The 17,256-nt window shown below is 48.9% G+C and overlaps 1 protein-coding gene across 2 annotated transcripts in view; it reads left to right on the top strand.

Annotated features, from left to right (window-relative positions):
- SHB (SH2 domain containing adaptor protein B) overlaps positions 1 to 17,256 on the top strand; it is a 137,206-nt gene that overhangs the window by 83,009 nt on the left and 36,941 nt on the right. For both annotated transcript variants that reach the window (XM_043565648.1, XM_043565649.1), the window contains exon 3: positions 6,159 to 6,374. In XM_043565648.1, the coding sequence (XP_043421583.1) occupies positions 6,159 to 6,374 (216 nt within the window). The remainder of the gene's footprint in view (positions 1 to 6,158; positions 6,375 to 17,256) is intronic.

The raw sequence follows: 17,256 nt of genomic DNA, 5'->3' as shown, positions 1-17,256 counted from the left end.
CAGCCCTAAGCTTCCAAGTCTAGTCTGCGCCCATCCCTGGCATCTCAGGCATCGGTCCTGGTGACCTCCAACCCATGTGAGAGAGGTCTGGCAGCACACCCAGGCACGTCCACACTGGCTGAGTAGAGGTTTCTTGGCCTGGGAATGGAGGCCTCTGTGGGCCACATCCCTACTGAGCTCTGCCACCCTGTGATTTGGCATCTGGTGTGGATTCCCAGACAAGCCCAGCTGGGAAAATTAGAGGTGAGGGGCCTGCAGGCCAGCGTCTATCATTTCCAGCTAGGCTTCTGCACGTCTGTGCCAGCCTTTCTCTGCCCAGCTCCACCCTGCCCAGAGGTTCTAAGACACCTCTCCTTAGACACTCTTGGGGGTGCCATCCTGTGGCATTCAAGATCATCCAGAGCCCACTTTCGCCTACCTCCAGCTTCCTCTCCCACCAGGCCCTCTGGACAGCCCACCTTCCCCATGTATTACCTTGTGCGTCCAGCCCCTGTGCCTTTGCTTCACTCCTTCCTCCATCAAATGTCCATTTTCCTCGCCACACCATTGTGCAATGACCTCATGTCTAAATTCCTTAAGCTTTCCCACGTTTCCCCCAACTGCACTGTAGTATTATGTCTGCTCCCTGGTGAGGATCCTGAGCCATCTCTGTGCTGGAAGCTCTGGCCCTCCCTCACCCAGGGCGTCTTGAAGACCAGGATCATGTCTCCATCTGGCTCTTGTGCCAGGCATTCAGTAGATGCCTGGCTGGGTGCACGGAGTGGTGGATGCCAGTGCTGCCAGAGGAGGCTGGGTGCTCCAGGGATGCACACGGATTTCCTCCCCTCCCATCTCCCAGAGACCTCCTTTTCCTGTTCCCGAAGGGAAGGTAAAGAGGTATAGAATAGGTTTCTTTTCTTCTAGTCTTTTGGCTGGTAAAAGGTATTGACCGTAAAGTATGTTGCACATTTGTTTTTCATTTATATGTGTATTTATATGTGTTTTTATTTATATGTGTATCCACCTGCTTTCAAAATATAGATTTGGGGACGCCTAGGTGGCTCAGTCGGTTGAGTGTCCAACTCTTGATTTCAGCTCAGGTCATGATCTCACAGTTTCATGAGCTTGAGCCCTGCATTGGGCTCTGTGCTGACAGCACGGAGACTGCTTGAGAGTCGCTCCCTCTCTCTCTGCTGCTCCCCTGTTTGTGATCCCTCAGTCTCTCTCAAAATAAATAACTAAACTTGAAAATACAGATTTGAAGTTGTCCATAACTTTCTTAAATGTATATAATGAGGCCATTATAATGAAATCAAAATCCACATTGAAGGAAGGGCGAATGAATGGATACAATATCTAAGATAATGTACTTATTGAAGTCAAGCATCAGAATTAACCCTGAGCTTCCTGGCAGCCAAAACAAAGAAAAGTGGGGGTGGGGGGCTGGGAGGGGGCGGGTGGTGAGAGGGAAGCAGCACAGAACTGGTGAACCCTGGAGCAAAGTGTAGCTTGTTGCTCATGGACTTGGGGAACTCTAAACCCTCATCAGACCCACTCAGGAGATTCTTGGTTTGCACCAAGCTCTGTCCTGGGCCCCTTACTCAAGATAATCCCCTCACCCTTGCTTCTCCGTAGCCACAATCCTTGTGCAGCACGCCCGCCTCCCTCTCCTGGCTCTGTGCCTTTGGTGAGTGTTCCCAGGGTCCCTTCCAGGTCTTAAGTCTCTTAATTCCAGAGAAAGTACTGTTTTATTTGTTTGTTTGTTCTCGTTCTCTTTCTCTTTATGTAGTTCCACTTGAAAACCTTTCTATTCCAGAGATTAACAGAAATCCCCACCTGTCAATTTAATGTTTCTGCTCCCTGCCTAAGAGGCATGAAATCACAGCCTGCCACCAATATTAAAGGTCATTTTCCATGAACTTATAGATGGTGAGGTCCAGATAACTTGTGACTTAAAACATATGGTCCCCTATTAGATCAGTCTCTGGACCATCAGAGGTCGGTCTGGGTAATAAGGAGGATGGGCCTGGTCATTAGGCGGGAGACAGTGACGTCTGGTAAGCTAACCTGATGCAGTGGCCCTTGACTTCTGGAGCCCCTGGCAAGCCTTTCCTGGGAGAGAAGATGCTCTCTAAATGAGCATCTTCTCAGGAAAAGGCAGCTGCTTCCGAAATGCACATAGCTCCTGTAAGCCCATCTTGCTTAAAACTGTATTTACTTTCATATTCTCCTGTCTTAATTACCTTTTTTCTTTACTGGCATCCTTATTCATTATTTAAAACAACTTTCAAAAATAATTATGCAATAATTCCTTCCTCCATGCACCGTAGCTCTTTACTTTCCTGTATCAGGTTTTCGGCCCTTTATTCATTTGTATCTGTAGTGACAACATTGCTGTCATCAGAGTCTAGATATTGTGGGCAAAGTGTGTGATGACAGTATTCAGCAGTTCCTAAGCAAGGGCTAGAATTCCCTTTGGGGCATCGTTCACAGTGGCCAGGACTTGTTTAGAAAGCCCACATTATACGGTTTGCTCAACATATAAACAATCTTGTATTTTACTTTTTAACTTAGCATAATTTCATGCATGCTTTTCCATGTAGCTACATAATCTTCAGATTTATCATTTTAATGGCTGCTTAATATTCCATCCAGTTAGCGTGCCATAATTTACTTAACTGTTCCCAATTGTTGCAGCCTTAATGAAAATTTGAATTCATCATGTACTACAGGGGGAAGCTGGTTTTAATGATTACCATTATAACATCCCCTGCCCTAACTGCATGCCATTAGTAACCCAGCTTTAGGAAGGCGCAGATGCTTTTGGAACAATAAATTCTGTAGGAGAGGTGTATGCACAAGTCCCTCTGATTTAATAGCTAATCTGTTCACTGCACATGTTTTCCTTTTATGCTGGTGTTTATGTAGAATATCTACCTCTTCTGCATATTGTGTAACACTAAACTACATGCATTTGGCATATTGCTCCCGATACTTTATCACTGCTGTCAGGAACTTCCATAAATTAACAAGAATTTGGGAGTAAGGAGTGGTTTCTGGCTGTCGATTGTCGTTCATTTATCCCACCCACACTCTTTGAAGATCTGTTTGCAGCCAGGCTCTGTCAGGGAGAGAGCAAAGGCACTTCCGATTATTGGAAGCCCACAAATGTGCCTCTGTGAATTGCTTTGTGGTGCCCAAGAGTAAATGGTGATTCTCATGCAAAGTGCTTTGTAAACCGTACAGTGCATTAAATGGTTGCTGGTCTTGCTGATAAAGTAGGGTGAAGAGGAAGGTGGTTTTCCTGGGTCAGTGTCCATCAGCTGTATCCCCAGTGTCCTCAGACCTTGGAAATTTCCAAGGACAGGAGGCTAGACTGCACTTCTCAGAACGAGCGAGAGTGATGATGATGACCCCACAGAACAGATTAGATAGCTTGGTAGGTTCAGTGAGTTTCAGAGTTGTCTATAGTGCCTTACATACAGTTGGTGTTCACTTTAAAGTGACCAAGTCCTACCTTTCTTTCCTTTTTTTTTTTTTTTTTAAGTTTATTTATTTTGAGAGAGAGCATGAGCAAGGGAGGGGCAGAGAGAAAGGGAGAGAGAGAATCCCAAGCAGGCTCCATGCTGTCAGCACAGAGCCCAACCCAGGGCTCAAGCTCATGAACTGTGAGATCATGACCTGAGCTGAAATAAAGAGTTGGATGCTTAACCAGCTAAGCCACCTAGGTGCCCCTGAGTCCTACCTTTTATAGCTCTTCTCTTTTCCTCTTCCTCCCCCATAAAAAGAAAAACATCATCCCTAAAACTAATAAACGATCCCAATTTACTCATGGGACCCAGTAAAGCCATATTTTGCCAAAGTGCAGGACATCTTTTCAGAGAGGACAGGATTTTCAGGGCCCTGAGAAGGTGAGAAGGTTTTTCCATTTTCTTCCTCTCTCCTTGTAAAAAGAGAAAGTGTTTTCCAAAGAAAGTATCTCTGCGCACTGCCTACACCCCCACCAGCTCTCCAGCTCAGGTCCCTTTCCAGCAGAGAGAAAGCAAGCCTTGGGCCAGTACCTACCTACTTGGTTTTGTTCTCATTCATTCTTTTTATGTGTATCAACTATTTCTAGTAAAGGATAATGACTTAAGGATAGTGATGTAAAATTTTTGTAATGAATTTACTAACTCTAAAAAGTGAGGCAGCATAAATAAAAATGGAAAGTAAGAACCCAGGCGGTACCTGCAAACAACAGAATCAACAGCAGTTGGTGTGTGTGTGACTTAATGAAGTCTGGGAAACACTACCGTAATGTTATTTAACGTCAACGCTAACGGCACTGGCGCGGCATCAGCTGGCTTCTGTCGTATCAGGGCATGTGCACACGGAGTTTTGCCATCCCCACGAGCTGGCCCTGGACCATGAAGCCCAGTCTAAAAACAAGCTTTTGCTTAGAAAGGCTGACATCACCATGTGTTTTGTCCACTGCTCTTCAAGGCACATAAGTCCCGTGGGTTTCTACTGTGTCTTTATGCCATCAGAACTCCGATTTGGAGAATGCCTCCAGAGTCCTTTTCAACAGCTCACTCTCAACGATCCTCACCCCTTTTATATCAAGCCTTACCTCTCCCCTCTCATCTCCTTGGACCCAGTGCTCCAGCAAAAGTAGACAGTGAATAGACCAATTCAGCCTTAAATGTAAAGGAAATTCTAACACACACACTACCACGTGGAAGAACCTTATAAACATTATGCTAAGTGAAATAAGCCCGTCACAGATGGGGACAAGTACCATATGACTCCTCTTGTAGTGAAGTATGTAGGGTAGGAGAGTGGTGTCTCCCAGGGGACAGGGAAGGGGAAGTGGGGAGTTCGTGTTTAACTGGGACAGAGTTTCAGTTTGGGAAGATGAAAAGTTCTGGAGATAGATGGCGGTGATGGTCGCACAATGGTGTGGACGTACTTAATGCCACTGAACTGTACCATAAAAATGGTTAAAATGGCAAAGTTATGTTATGTGTGTCTTTTACCACATGAAACAGAAAGGCAGTGAGCGGTCTTCTCCAGCCACACTGCCTTGCCTCAACATGGTCCGACCGCAGGGAACGCTGACCCTCCTGTTTTCACTTCCCTTGTCATTCTCCCCCCCTGCCTCGCCCCTCACAGGCCCTGCACTGAGCCCTTCGCTACAGAGAATTATGGTGATTTAGATGCGTATGTCTACCTCTTCTGGAAGCAATGGGCTTCCTGAGAACAGCCTCTCGAGCAAACCCTCCCTTCCCTGTGTCCCATGCAGGCCCTTCACACAAGGGGGTCTAGGATCAAAGCAGGTGAAGTGTTACTGTTTGGCTCAGAAGCACCTGATTCTGGCATCCTAGCATCCATCTTCGAGCCACCACCGGCCTCTCAGAAATGAGCAGCTGACATGGATGCCCCTGTCTGGGGCCTGATCTAGACAGGCAGTCACCCCTCAGCCCACAGAAGGCCAGGCCTTGGCCTCCCTTCCAGAAGATTTGGAGCACCCCCGCCGCCCCACTTATTCAGAAGTGAAGCTGGGGGCGCTTGGGTGGCTCAGTCAATTAAGCGTCCAGCTCTTGATTTCAGCTCAGATCATGATCTTGTGGTCCCTGAGTTCGAACCCCACGTGAGGGCTTGTGATTCTCTCCCTCTCCCTCTCTCTCTCTCTCTGCCTTTGCCTCACTCGCACACACTCGCCTGCTCTTTCTCTCTCTCTTTCAAAAATAAAGGAGTGAAGCTAGATGTCTGCTCTCAAGTCCCTCGGATGTGCTAGTGTGTTAGACTAGTCCTAGTGGGGAGGCCTTCTACTCATCTGTAAAGTGAGGGGGTGAGGGCTCTTTGTGATATCAGAACACACCTGGAACATCATGTGCACATCTGGGCCTGTCCTCACAGACTACAGTGCACAACCAGATGGCCACAGTGAGCCTTCTGGTTCCGTCATTAGGTCCAAGAGCCTGAGATCTTTGTAAGGAAACTTTGCCCTGTCAGAGCAGAGACACTGCGTTCAAGGGGTGGGGAGGAACAGGTAAGCGCAGTAACAGGCCTGTTGCTGTGCAGTCCTCACCTCCTTGGCTGGGACTGAATTCCCGTGGGTGTCGCCTGACAGATCCCAGATGAGGAAGTAAGTTTCCGCACATCCATTACATCCCTGCCTCCTTCCTTGTTGCTTGCAGAATTTCAGAGGCAAGAAAGTGTCCGGTCCCAGCACAAAGGCATCCAGTTATATGACACCCCTTATGAACCTGAGGGCCAAAGTGTCGACTCGGACTCAGAGAGCACGGTCAGCCCCCGACTACGGGAGAGCAAGCTGCCCCAGGACGACGACAGGCCCGCCGACGAGTACGACCAGCCATGGGAGTGGAACCGGGTCACCATCCCAGCTCTGGCAGGTAAGGAGCCGGTGGCCCCGCTCAGAGGGCGCTGCTGACCCATGCTCAGTAGTCACCTTTGGTAAAGAGCGTACATGCACTGGTCCCTTTTGCTCAGGTAAACCCACAGGGCTTCGTTTGATGGTCCGGCTGGGCCCCTCAAAGATGATGAGGGTCCTAGAGAGAAGGGAGGCCAGGTCAGGCCAAAGGGAAATCCTAAGTCTGGCCTCCAGGCCCTCCGTTCCAGTCTTTCCTAGTCTTCACAGACGGCTCCGATGATTTCATTGTCTGACTGTGTTGGTAGTGCTCTAGTTCACTGAAGCCAAGATTTCAGAAGGAATTTTCTTATAAACTAAAAGAAAACCAACTGCAAAGCAGTTCCCACTGAGCCTGAGGGAGCCCAGTGCTTCTGTCTATTTGTGTGGATGTGATAGGCCTGGTATACCTAGGGCCACCACGTTTCCTGTTCCAGCTTTGGCATGAAACCATTCATAGAGCATAGGCATGGGCACATCCTGACCTCAAGCTGGCTCTCGCCCTGGCCGAGAATGTCAGGTGCCCCCCATCTGCCTCACTCTGAGACTGGTTCTCTAGAATCTGGGTATCTGTCACAGCACTAAAACTCCTCTCCCACAGCCTTTTGGAAAGCTGCCTGCTACATGTGTCACAGGTCTTAAGTTTATGTGCTCACCCTCTGATTCTAATCCCAGCCTATTGGATCCATGCCAGGGTTATGATCTAAAATTCAGAAAAGGCATTGTTTATGATCATGAAAGGTGGGAAACAACCTGAATGTCCAGCAAACAGGGATTGATTCAGTGGAATACTGTACAGGCGCTAGCAAGTGATATTGACAAAGAGTTTATAACAACACAGGAAAAATGCTTATGTTTAATGTTAAGAGGTGGAAAGCCAGATGCAAAAAATTTCTTATGCATCTTAGAGTTTAGGCATGTGAAAAAAGGGACATTGAATGACTCATTTAATTCTTGCCACACTGAAGGTCAAAAGGGGGGGGGAGGGTGGTTTTAATTTTTAATTTAAGATTCATTTTTGCCTGAAATCTCTCTTTTTCATAACCAGCTGGACACTTCTTTTCTAGTCCCCAGCAGCGAGGCCTCGGCCCTACCCCTATCCTGAACAACAATTGATGTTCTAGCTGCTCAAGCACATACTACTCACAGTTCCCCGGATGTAGTGTGCATCGTGCAAATTCTATTCCTTCTGCCTAAGTGCCCTTTACTGCCATGGAAAAAATCTTGTGCCTCCTTCCAGGCCCAGCTCACACGTTGCCATCTCTGTGAGCCCTTCCTGGGACATAGCTGTGCATCCCAAGGGCTTTCTTACTGTGTCTCTGGGCCTGTTGAGCTTCTTGCACTCAACCCTGGCATGACATTTCTCTCATTGTACGGTTAGCCCTGTCAGTACCAGTCTCCCCCTGTCAGACTTTGAGCACCTGGCCGAGAGCCAGACATAGGAGTAGTCGTGAGGTTGAAGGTCAGGTTGCTCCCATGCATTTCACAGCCCCCTGTCTTCCTTTGGCACAAGGGAATCCAAGGACTGTCTCTGTCCCCTGGCATCGCCAATAAGGGGCTGTGCTCTTCTCCTGGCCGTGAGGGGAGCTGAAATGGGGCCATTGCTACCCAAGAGCTTACTTTCTGCAAACACCAGTTTGATTAAAGGGCTCGTGTGGCAGCTCTCCCAGACACCCAGGGCCTGTGGCATGAGATAGCATGAGATGGCATGAGACAGGTGGAGGGTCTCACACTCTCCTAGACTGACCACCTGTAGGTCCCTCGAGGGTAGGGTTACCTTTGATGCTGTAGTCTGGTCTGGCACTGTGCTGCTCACAGCACGGTCCCTAGACCAGCAGCATTGCATCCCCTAGGAGCTGGTGAGAAATACAGGGTCTTGGGCCCTACCCCAGACCTACGGAGTCAGAATCTGTTTTAACAAGACCCCCGGGTGATTTGCATGCATATTAAAGTATAAAAGCACTTAACCTATTGGACCTCAAATGTTCTAAAGGCTCTCAGACCAGAACTTGCCCACTTCTGCTCAAAGGTGTTTTTAGAACTCCTGTACATTCTATACAAAGGATCACAAGGTCTCAGCTAGAACCATCTCCTTCTAAGTTTCTGGGCCGCAGGTGTCCATTCTGGACGTGGCTTTATGTCACTGAGTTGCTATCACAAGTGTCATTATAGGTCTACTTCTTAGGCTGCTGAGAGAAGACAGACTCAGAATCAGGTCCCTGTCTGTGTCTCATCAAGTCACTTATCTGTGCATGGCCTGCTCCAGAGTATAAACCAGCTGTTCTCTTTCCAAGAAGCTTTTGGCTTCATTCTGATTTCTGGGGCCTAGAAGGAAGCTGTTTCACTCGGGCTGAAGGGACGCTATGAGCACCTGTCATTAGTCATGACCGGATGCCTCCCCATGTCTGAATAGCCCGTCGGTGCAGTGTTCGTAGGTAAGGAGCACCTGGTATCCTAGCCCAGAGTGAAGGTGGAGTGAGAGGTGGATGGGCCACTTTCCAGGTAATGAGGATGAGTTGAAGTGGCTTGAGTGGATAACTCAAGTGCTGCCATGGTCCCATTTGTAAACCCAGAAGTGTGGCTGCCCAGGATTGAAGGACGGTGTCCTGTGTGAGTCAGTAATGCACGTACATGAGTATGTCCGGACGCACACACTTTAGCAAGTCATTGGTGTCACTGGGGAGCAAGGCAGTGCTTGGCTAGGCCCTGTCCTCCTTACAACACCCGTTTGAAATGGTTTCTCTAGACTCTCAGGAAGCTCTCTGATGCTCACTGAGACAATGGAGTACAGGAGCTGGGAAGTGTCTGCGTATGGGATAAAGTTGGCTGGGCAAAATCGTTACCATCTCTTTCCTCCCTTTGTGTTCTCTGGTTCTGCATGTTTAGCCTGGATGAGGGAATCTGGGCAGTGTTTTCAAATTTCCAAAGGGTATGGATTGTGAGGGAGCCCCAAAGGGCAGAGCTGGACCCACCAAGAAGGAGTCACCAGCATTTAGGGTGCAAGTGAGTGGTGAGAATCTCATTTACACCTGGAAGTATAATGAGCTTCCCCTCACTGGGAATTTGCAACCAGCAGCTCATTTGAGGCAGGAATGATGATAGAGGCTTTGCCCAGCAGTGGGGGGTTGGTCTGTCACTTTGAGGGTTGTGTCCATCCTTCAGCACCCCACCATGCTGATCAGAGATAGGGAGAAGGGAAGGCCTCTGAATTATCTCCATGATTCAATCTATGAAGCAAAAGCGCTTCCTGCCTTTCAAAGTGCTGTCCTATACTGCATTCATGGAAAGAGGCACTCTCAAAAGAGTTCTTTGGCATTCTCCATAGAAGTAACCCTTCCCAGCCAGCAGCTCCAGACCAGCCTTTATGGAAGTCAGGCCCTTCCCAGCTCAGCCACACTCTGGCAATCTGGGGGCCGCTGCCTCTAGAAGGCTCAATTACCACTCCCCGGTTGTGGTGAAGACAGATGTTGCAGGGTATGAAGTGGTCTTAGCTTCTTGGGTATGAAAGTCTTCCCTCCTAGAATTCTCTGGCCAGGTGAGTGAGAAATACCACAAGCTCTCCAAAAAACCTCGGGCCTTCACTGCCTGCTTTTCCTCCAGGAAGCTGACTGTGGCCTCAGCCAGAACCTCCACTGCCCTGCACTGGAGTTCCTTCCCACACGCGTGGCCTTTGTTGATCCCAGCCCGCAGAACAGATGCCTGGTCAGGTTTCTTGCACCGCCAACTGCAGGAAACAGACAGGCTGCAGCTCCACTGTGCACAGAGAGGTGGCGTGGCTTCTATCAAGCTGTCAGCCCCCTTCCCCATGGCAGAGACACCTACCCTTAGAGCTGGCTACGTTCGGTTCCCAGCCTGCTTTGACTCACCCCTTGGGAGTCTTTACAGCGACAAATTGCACGGTAGCAGGTGGGTCTAGAAATGGCCTGTGGCACTCCCTGCCCAGTGTGGGGCAGGAAAAGCAGCCTAGGGTGATTCCACACTGTCTTGGGGCAGCATGGATTGGTACAGAGGGTCTAACCAGCCCTGGGCCTTGTGGCAGGGATTGTGACATGGACAAATGGAGCCTGCACAGGAAGTGTCCACACAGGGAAGGGCAGAAGAGCTGAGAGGATAACCTAGAGAAGCAGACATGGGCTCAGGGTGGCATGGATTAGGTGTCTTCACATCTCTGAGTGGCCACTGGGAGGATGAGGATTGAACCTGTCTTAGGAGCCTCCCATTTTCTCACCCAGGAAATGTGTCCGCTGCAAAGGGTCCTAGTGAGGCTTAAAGGACACGGCATCAGGAAAGTGCTGGCATCTACTGAAGCACTTTCTGCCTGCATTATCTCCTCTAATCCTCTCAGCCACGCTCTGGGGGATTAGTTTCCTCATTTTACTGAGAAAAAAGACTGAGGCCCAAAGAGAAGGGGCCCATAGCTAGTCAGCCACAGAGCTGGGATGTGAAGTCCAATTCCAGAGCCCAAGCCCTAACCCAGCGGCTGTCTGGGCTCCCTGCTGCCGTCAAAGATGCTGCATAAGATATGGTTGGAGCCCATGGGAAATGTCATCTGCCTTTTGTTGCCCTTGTACAGATTCCTCCCTATGTCTGCATCTGGGAGGATACTCTCCTGGGGTGTGCGATCCCACCTGGAGTGGTTCCAGCTGAGGATTCTGCAGGAGCCCAAGTTCTGGAAGTTCATGCCTGTGGGGGGCGGCTAAGCAGAGCCATCCCACGGGCTAGTCATGCTCTGCCACCACTCAGCTCCCACACCATGGCATCCCACTCCCTCTTGTCCAGCTGGGGAAACTGAGGCCTGGAGAGGAGAAGAGAACCCCCAGAGACTTCATAGCAGAGCCAGTCAGGCCATACACAGAGGATAGATCAATATTTTCCTTTTAATCCAATGAGTACTGTTAACAGCTATATCCTTAATGGTTTGTAATTGCTTCTGAGAAGCAAATGATCAGAGTGCTTGGTCAAAGAGCCAGGTGGCAGGGAGTGTGTGAAGGGTGCCCTTGAGATCTTTTAAAGGAACAAAGTCATTTCTTTTTTTCATTTTCGACTCACTGTCTGAAGATTCGTTTCTGTTGAAGCTACTTTTTGGGCGATGCCCTGGGTTCAGCCGGCAACAGGTCTGCTTCCCAGCAAAGATAGAAGACAGACAAATGACTCAGTGCTGAACATAGTTATTTGGGTATTTATCTGTCTTCGCCACTAGCTTCTCAGCGAGTTTCTCTGCCCTCAAAAGCTCAGGACAGGGGTGCCTCGGTGGCTTGGTCGGTTAAGCGTCCGACTTTGGCTCAGGTCATGATCTCACGGCCCGTGAGTTCGAGCCCCGCGTTGGGCTCTGTGCTGACTGCTCAGAGCCTGCAGCCTGTTTCAGATTCTGTGTCTCCCTCTCTCTCTGCCCCTCCCCTGTTCATGCTCTGTCTCTCTCTGTCTCAAAAATAAATAAACATTAAAAAAAAAATTAAAAAAAAAAAAAGCTCAGGACAGTGTTTTGCATGTCAGGAGTCAGTGGGGCAGTTGAAGGAGTCAGACAATCCCAAGTTCATATGCCAGCTCCACCACTCACCAGCTGTGGGACCTCAGGCTGTTCAGTCTCCGAGTCTTAGCTTTCCCATCTACAAAACGGGGATGCTCACAACGCTTTTCACACTGGATCCCTGTAATGATTAAGGGAAAAGATCTGGATGAAAAGACTTTGTTAGCCCTAGAGGGTCTCACTTGAGAGCATGGTTGTCAGTGTTCAAGGAAGGCCTACTGTACTAAATAAAATTCAATTTAATGTTAAAATAGTACCCCATGGGGAGGTACTTTGAAGGCTCAGAGGCCCCACTTACAAAGTCCATTCCTCGTTACGCCTGGCAATGAGAAACATGGATGGTGTGGAAAGCAGTACTTCTATAGGAAACCGTAATCTCTATTCCTATAGTAGTTCCAATGGTGAGCCACCCAGTTTTTCTTCAGTCCTTCCCAAGGATTGGACCACTGGTCCCTGGGTGTGAGAGGGCCCCCATTGCCTTTCTCCCTTCTGTCCCCCTCCCCATTCTAGCCATGACACACTTGTGAATTGGTTGGCTTGCCCCAGAGCAAGCAGGGGACTCACCCAGAGGAAGCATTAAATAGATTGCTGGGTCACACTCCTCAGAGTTCCTGATGCAATAGGTTTCAGGGACGAGGCATGAGAATTTACATTTTTAACAGCGTCCCAAGTATTACTGATGCCATTGACCTGAGGGCTTCACTTTGAGAACCTACAGTGTACCCTGTATATGTTACATGTTAGGTACCAGGATCAGGGGGAGTTAGAAAGGGGATATCACAGCTCAGCTAAGTGGTAGCAATGCCACCTCCTCCAGAGAGCCCTTCCTGGGTATCTCCAGTCCCTTGCCCCCCCTCATCCCAGGTTGGGCTGGGACCTCTGTGCTTCTACCACAGCCTGTACAGGGTGCATTGGTTTATTCTGGAAGAGCCAGATACACACTTGCAGGGGAAGTGCTAATGATGTGTTGGTCACCCCACCCTAAAACTCAAGAGACACCCTGTTGAGTTTTGACACCTGCCCAACCTCATCAAATAAGGCTGAAAGGGCAGAGAGAGGGCAAGTAAAGTCCTGGATATGTCTATTTCCTCCACAATTCTGAGTCATCTCTGAACCAGCTCAATTGACCAATTTAAAATAAACCTATTAAGGTAAAGGGTCAAATGTGGGAAGGACAGGAAATTCACATTTAGAGAACACCACTTACGAAGCCCTGCAAGGTGGGTGTGGTTTCATTGTCCTCACACAGGTGACAGGGCTCAAGCTCAGAGAGGATGAGCAGCTTGCCCACAGTCGGACAGCAAATGAACCCAGGTCAGTCTGACTGCAAAACCTTTGCTCTTTCTACCGCTGCATTGACATCTCAAGTGTGGAGAAGGCAGGTCTGAACATTCCCTTTACCTTGTGCTGGTGCGATGTGCCTTTGGTTGCTGTGGAGCAGTTGCACCCACTCCATGCTGACCTCGTGACTTGTCACTGGCAAGCGCGAGTGCTCTGAGTCTGGTAACTCTGATATTATGTGCATCAGACACTTCCTCTGGGCTTGCTGCTGCCACCAAGCCCCGTGACTCATCGTCATGCACTCAGAATAAACAGGCTCAGCCCCTGGAGAAGGTTCCTCGGGGAGTCTTAGACCTGCCACTGTCACCTGGCACACCGAGACACATGCCACCTCCTGCTCACCATGGGCCCCAGTGGGGCTTTTGTGATGCTTCCTGTCCCTTGCACAGCTCCCAGAATACCTTGGGCCTGCAAGGAAATTAACAATTTTGTTTGTATGGGGAGCTTTTTGCAATGTAATGAGTAACAGTTGTAATTAATGTTTAACACGTATGAACAGCAGGTCTGCAGAGAAAAGGGGGGTTTAAATGACTACGAAGAGAACTGGGATCACTCACTTCCTTTGGCTAATATCTTACTGAGGGACAGGTTTTTCCAGTTGGCTTTTCTACTTGACATATGAATGAATTAATTCATTCACTAGCCCCCCCAGAAAGAAAAGAAGAAAGAAAGAAAGAAAGAAAGAAAGAAAGAAAGAAAGAAAGAAAGAAAGAAAGAAAGAAAGAGAAAGAAAGAGAGAGAGAAAGAGAAAAAAAGGAAAACACTATTGTTTAATAGCTTTGGTTTGTCTACTAATTACATTGATAGATAGAAATGTTCCTTCGAGTGCCTTTGTCTCCTGTGTAACAAAAAGCACAAAGATTTGATAGAATCTTTGCTCTTCTGTTTGGCAGGGCAGACATCTTCATGTCAATAGAGATTTTTGTAAGCTCTGTGAGGTCAGAGACTCTGCCTGGCTTGTTCACCCCTCCAGAGTCCCCACCTAGATCCATGCCTGGCACATAGTGAACATACAGATATTTGTTAAGTTATTGAATAAATCATAGCTCAGGAAAACCAACCCCATGACTGCTTCAGCTCGCTGGAATACCTAGGTAATTGTGCAGCCTGCTCACACAGAGATGGTTTATTTTCATATCATTCTTTCATGCTATATGCCTGTCTTCCCTCCAAATGTGGCTGAGGGATCTGCACCTGGACAGGCATTTTTGCCTGGCTGTTAACTGCCGCAGTTGCTCCTCTGTTCTGAATTCCTAGGAAGAAGCCAAGAGTGTGTCCCTGGCTGTCTGAGGATTGACCCAGGAGTCCGGATACCACATTGCGGGTGGAGAGAGTGGTGTGCTAGTGGGTGGCATGCAGCCCCCTGAGAGCCATGCACCTGGCTTGTCCCCTCCTGTCACTCTTCCTTTTCCTCACTGCCATCTCCAGAGCGATGGCAGCAGAGACATATAAACAGCTTGGTGGGGGCTTTTGGGCTCCTGGATGGGGGGACTTGTTTCCATAGATGCCCACCATGCAGGTCCTCTGAGGCTTGTGGATGGGGGGAGAGTCTCTTTGCCTAGCCCTAGGATTCTAAGTGAGCGTCTGTGGGTGTCTGTAGGTATAAACATCAGGAAACCTGCATCAGACACAAGCAGGCGTTCTCCATCTGACAGGTGAGCCCGACTCAGAACTAGTAGAGTACATATGAACTCAGGTGCCAGAGCCACGGGGTCTGGATTTAAAGCCCCGTGCTGCCACTTGCTAAGAGTGGGGCAAATTGCCTCTCTTTCCTCATCTTAAAATGGGTGGTAATTGGTGCCGAGAGTTAGGACACAGTCAGTGCTCGGTGGATGCAGGCTTTGGTATCACTGTCATTGTTAACTATGTTTTTGAGAATGTGTTACACTGTAGACAGGATTTGTGCTGACCTTGTTAGAAGCCTCTGGGATTGAGAAGACCTGGGTTGGAGTCAAGTTCAAATCTAGCTGTTGACTTGGGGCAAATCAGTCTCATTTCCAGCCCTCCAATTCTCATGTATAACATGAGTTATGACAAAAAAGATGGCTTGCTTCGGCAGCCATCAAGGCCTCTGCATTTGGATCATCCCATCATTTTCATCAGGATTTATCTTATTTCCCATAGCCGAGGAGCAGCCCTTGGGGTGGGGTCTTTGCACCAGACAGTGGTGCCTGTTTCCTATGGGGGGTGCAGAGTAAGAGGACGAGGACACACCCACCCCTTGTTCCAGGCCCTCCTTCCCCAGCCCAGACTTGAGTGTACATGCATGGACAGAATTCCTGGAACCCAAGCAGCATCCCGGTGCCTGCTTCAAAACCCATCCAATGCCCTGCTTCTCAGGGAGTCACCACTGCCTCCCTTCACAATGGAGACCTCTGTTCTCAGACACTGCCCAAAAGATGTGGCAGCGTGGTGCCCTGGGGCTTGCATGTGTCTGCCGAGGTGAACACAGAGGCCTCTTGTCGGCAGTCCTGGAACACAAACCAAACATTTGCTGAGCTGCCTGTTGTCTCCCAGTACCTGGAGGTGCTGCTCTCACGCACAGGGCAGGTGGGGTGGGGGGAGGTGGGGAGTGAAGCCTGCTCTTGAACTGGAAGGAAAGGGGGGGGGGGCTCACCTCTCTGGGCTTCGATTTCTCCATCAGTAAAATGGGAATTCTAATACTGATCTTGCCGTGAGAAGCACATGAGGTAACCTAGAACATATGTTTAGAAAGTTGAAGCAGCAAAGACCGTTGTCGTGGGAACAGATTTTCAGTCAATTGCAAGTGTTTGCACATTGTCGTGAAAGTCTGTGGTGTTTCCAGAGGCTCCAGGTGTCATGTGGTCCGCCCCAGCTCCCCAGACCACTGCACTGTCTCCCTCCTTGCCCCGTCTTGGGGGCTCACTACTGTCTGGGCAGCAGCCCCTTGTATGCTTCTCCACCCCTCCCCTCACACTCCCTTCCCCCCTCACACACACAGATAGACTAGACTAGAGTTGAGGCCTAGCTGTTGGCAGAATGGAAGCGTCAGCGCCAAGGACTGTGTGAAAGGGGTGCTTTGGACACCTTCATTCTAGTCCCTGTGGCCTTGTGTTTTCAGAGTATAGGGCAGGCCCCTCCTGTGAGCCCCATGTGATTTACAAGGTTTTCATTTCTGCTTCATCCACAGAAGGCCTAAAAAAACCTCTTCAGTGGGCTGAGAACTCCTTGCAAGGCCTTGTTTTCAGTTGTCTAATCCTTGTTGCCTTTGCTTAACAGACTCTGTCCTGCATAGGTTACTGGGAGGGTCAGAGTCTATTACTAACTACCTCCATATGGTATATGGTATAGGTATATGGCATATAGGCATAGGTATTGTCAACCCTGTTTTACAGAAGCGATAGCTAATGTTCAGAGAGGCCTAGAAACTTGCCCAAAGTCACACAGTAATGGCAGAGGCAAGAATCAAACATGGGTCTTTCTAATTCCATAGTCCACACCCTTTCCATGATGCCGAGCCACTATGGTTCCTCCATTCCCTGGCCTTGGTGTAGCCCATAGGCGGTTCTTTAAAGTCGGCTGCATGCTGGCTGTGCAGAAGTTCAGAGGAGGCTGAGGTATGAATGAGGCGCAATCTCCATTTGGTTCTGAAAAGACACCTACCTATACTAGAGACTGGGGTGGGATTAGACAATGGCATATACTGGGGATATAGGGCACAGAAGAGGAGAAGGGAATACTACCTGGAGGGTCTAGGTCAAAACCTCCCCTAGGAGGAGGTAGCACTGGAGCTGAACTTTAAAGAATAGCTAGGATCGTGCACCAAGAGATAGTGAAGAAAGGGATTCCAAGAGGGCAGGCAAGGCAAGGCAAAGGCCTAGAGGTAGTTGGTGGATTTGGGAAGTGGGTGGGGTTTTTTTTGTTTTTTCTGGTTTTTTTTTTGTTTGTTTGTTTGTTTTTAAGTTTAGTTATTTATTTTGAGGGAGGGAGGGAGGGAGGGAGAGAGAGAGAGAGAGAGAGAGAGAGAGAGAGAGAGAGA

The sequence above is a fragment of the Prionailurus bengalensis genome, chromosome D4 (genome assembly GCF_016509475.1).
Source record: "Prionailurus bengalensis isolate Pbe53 chromosome D4, Fcat_Pben_1.1_paternal_pri, whole genome shotgun sequence".
Taxonomy (NCBI): domain Eukaryota; kingdom Metazoa; phylum Chordata; class Mammalia; order Carnivora; family Felidae; genus Prionailurus; species Prionailurus bengalensis.
The sequence above is the reverse complement of the archived record's forward strand: the minus strand, read 5'-3'. Positions and strand labels throughout refer to the sequence as shown.